Below are 3112 nucleotides of genomic sequence, written 5' to 3'. Positions count from 1 at the left end.
GAGCAGAGAACAAGGGACCAGTGGCTGCCTCCTCTGCGTCCGGCCATCACAGGCCACCTCGGGAAGCCAGAGAAAGGGCAGGCTGGAATGTGGCTGGGTCTGCGTCTTGTCACCAAGGCAGACCCCAGAGGATGGACTCCCCAGGCCACGAGCCCACCTGACGCCCCCGGCTCCCAGCCCGGCTGCAACCGGGCCCAAGTGGTCAGGACAACAGTGAGCACCGGCCACAGGCCTCGCTGGTCCCACAGGTGTCCTGAGGCCAGAGACAGAGGAAGCGCACGTGGGCCATTAAACCAAGTCAGGACGGGGGTTGGGGGGCACTGTCCTCGGCACTAAACGGTCTGGGGAGGCCAACGGAGGCCAGTGGAGTTCCCACCTCTGACACTGGATGTGGGGGCCTCAGAGCAAAGCCGACCCCACAAAATATTCCGCATCACTGCCTCCCCCACCCGAGGGCCAGCACGGGTTCCTCTGAGAACAGGCTCTGCAGATAAGACGCAAAGCAGGCGGGAACCCGGTGCAGGAGGTGGAGAGAGGCCGGCAGGAACCGGGAGCCTGTCGGAGCCGGTCTCCTGCGCTCTGGACGCACCGAGGACACAGCCGGAGGCACTGGTGGGGACAGGACGGGCCAACGCTGGCTCAGGGGCAGCAGCTGGCCCTCAGCCTCACCTGCCGCCCCCACCCCAGACCAAGACCGCATGCACACCCTGCCCCACCTGCGGGCTGGGCCCCTTGCAGCCCTCCACGCCTGGCCTGTGGCCTTTCTGGGGCAGCTCCCTCTGCAGCGCCCTCCGCTTCTCCCCGCCCCGCCCGACCCCACCGCCACGTGCCAACACAGGAGGAGAGAGCCTCCCCTGCTCCCCACCTGGGCTCCCCGGGCTCAGAGAGAGGCTGCCAAGGTTGGGGGGGGCAAGTGGTCTTTTTGGAAGACAAGGACAAGGCTGTAGCCAGGGTGTAATGGCACCTGGGGACAGTGGTCACCAAGGCCAGCTGCCTGGGAGGCATTCAACTCCCAAAAGCCAGACCTCAGGCAATCGCAAGCTGGGGGAGAGGAAAGATGGGGGAGGGGGAGCAGCCAGCCAGCCCCCCTCTGAGCTTTGGAAGGAAGGGGGGGCAGAGAGGTCCCTGCTCTGCACCGACAGCTCTGGGCCCTTCCGGGAGCTGTTGCCTACAGACAGGGATAGCGGGCCTTGTCTTCGGGCAGCGCAGGCAAAACGCACTGAGCACGTCTGGCCCGCCACGCGGCTCCATGACAAGGGCTAGTCCACCACACCTGCCGTCTGACACAGCGCCTGCAGCCACCAGCCAGGGGCCCTCCAACAGCCGCGTCAACAGCCCCGTACGGCCCAAGGCAAAGGGTCCCCTCCCCAAATGCTAGAGAGACCCTCCTTGGCTGGTGGGTCCCCAGGGCCACATCACACGTGCATGGTGCCGGGCAGAGGCCAGGTGAGAGGCCACCTGCGGGTGGTGTCGTGTGCTCTCAAGTGACAGGTCAGGTAGCCTCAAGCGTCCTCTCTGCCCGTCTGCCCCCCCAAGGTACCGTGCGGCTTGGGCCCCGCAGCTGTGGGCTCCATGGGTGTCTATCCCCACCAGGCCCAGGTGAGGCGGGGCCAGGCTCCATGCCCCTGGCCTCAGGCTCCAATGTCCACCTGGGCACAAATGTCCACCTGATCCCACATCTGGCCCCTTCCCCCCACCTCCCACTCCCACACTGAGGAGAGAACCAGGGGCTTGGGGGCACTGCCAGGCCTCAAGTGTGCAGGCAGAGACGAGGGTAGCACGGTAGTCCACGAAGGACAGAGTTGGGGTGATGTCACCTGTGCAGGTGGGGACAGTGACGTTGGAGGGGAGAGTGTCTCTGCGACAGCTCGACCTCCTGAGAGCACGCCTCGGGAGGGGGCCGGCCCAGACCCCTCACTTCGCGTTCACCCTCATACCCCTCCTCCTACCCGGCCCCGCCGTCAGAAACTGGACTCAGGAAACAGGCAGGGCAGTGCGGTTTTGGATACAAAACTGTAAACACGAGTCTTTAAAAGGACAGAGGCCTCCGTGGCCCCAAACTCTGAGCCAGAGGCCCCCACCAAGGGACCCCAAGGGACCGGACCTCCGCCCACTCTGTCCTCCCTTCCCAGCCAGCACCCCGTTCCCCCGGGGGCGCTGGGGGCGCTGGGGGCGGGCTGGGCGAGCTGGGCTGCGAGTCCGCGGTCCGAGGGATTCCTGAGATGAAGAAGCGGCNAGCGCGAGCGCGGGCGGCGCGAAGTCGCGCACCTGGCGGCGGTACTCCAGGAAGGTGCAGGCCTTGGTGGCCAGCGCCACCACGTTCTTGCCCACGAAGATGGCCGAGACGCGGCTGTCGCGGAAGAGCGCCATGTTGGCGGCTCGCGCCAGCACGGCCACCACGTTGACGGTGGCGAGGCTGAGCACGGGGTAGAGCATCATCTTCTGCGGCGCGATGTGCTCGCCCTGCATGCTGACCTCGCTGAGCGCCACGCACGGCAGCACCAGCAGCAGCATGTAGCAGTAGAAGAAGGTGAGGCCCTCGGCCCAGAGCGGCAGCCCGCTGCGCGGCGGCTCCCACAGGCTGGCCTGCATGTCCAGCAGGTCGAGCAGGTCCAGCGCCACCCAGAAGAGGCGGCCGCGCAGGTCCTCGCGCTTGCGGAAGGTGCGCACGTACTGCATGCGGTCGAGCGCCACGAGCAGCAGGAAGAGGCCGGGCACGCACACCGACAGCAGCAGCGTCAGCGCCTTGCGCGCCACCGGGTCGGCCGCGCCGCGCCGCGCCGACTTGTAGTTCTGGAAGACGAAGTAGAGCTTGATCTCCAGCACGAAGATGTACAGGAACCAGAGGATCATGGCGTAGCCGCGCTTGGCCGTGCGCACCTCGGCGCCCACCCACACGGCCACGTAGCGCAGCACCAGCAGGAAGCACACGTCGCCCACCAGCACGATGATGCACACGCCGATCTTGCGCGGGCCCTGGTTCTGCTCCACCAGGTACGCGTCCATGACCGCCATGCTGCCCATGATCACCAGCGTGGTCAGGCACACGTGGCGCCGGTCCGGGGGCGGCAGCACCATGGTCGGCCGCCGCGGCCCCGGCCTGGACGCGCCC

General features: G+C 67.1%; 1 protein-coding gene across 1 annotated transcript; it reads right to left on the bottom strand.

Annotated features, from left to right (window-relative positions):
- Nucleotides 1–298: 298 nt before the first annotated feature.
- On the bottom strand, nucleotides 299–3106 carry TMEM121 (transmembrane protein 121). The gene is made up of 4 exons (XM_077756747.1): nucleotides 2115–3106; nucleotides 1698–1817; nucleotides 450–609; nucleotides 299–341 (listed from the first exon to the last, which is right to left on the bottom strand). Exons 1-4 carry the CDS (start codon nucleotides 3076–3078, stop codon nucleotides 299–301), a joined length of 1287 nt encoding a protein of 428 aa, XP_077612873.1. The 5' UTR covers nucleotides 3079–3106.
- Nucleotides 3107–3112: the final 6 nt, after the last annotated feature.

Source organism: Crocuta crocuta, unplaced genomic scaffold (genome assembly GCF_008692635.1).
Source record: "Crocuta crocuta isolate KB4526 unplaced genomic scaffold, BGI_CrCroc_1.0 scaffold729, whole genome shotgun sequence".
Taxonomy (NCBI): domain Eukaryota; kingdom Metazoa; phylum Chordata; class Mammalia; order Carnivora; family Hyaenidae; genus Crocuta; species Crocuta crocuta.
Note: the sequence above shows the minus strand (reverse complement) of the source record. Positions and strands in the feature narration are given on the sequence as shown.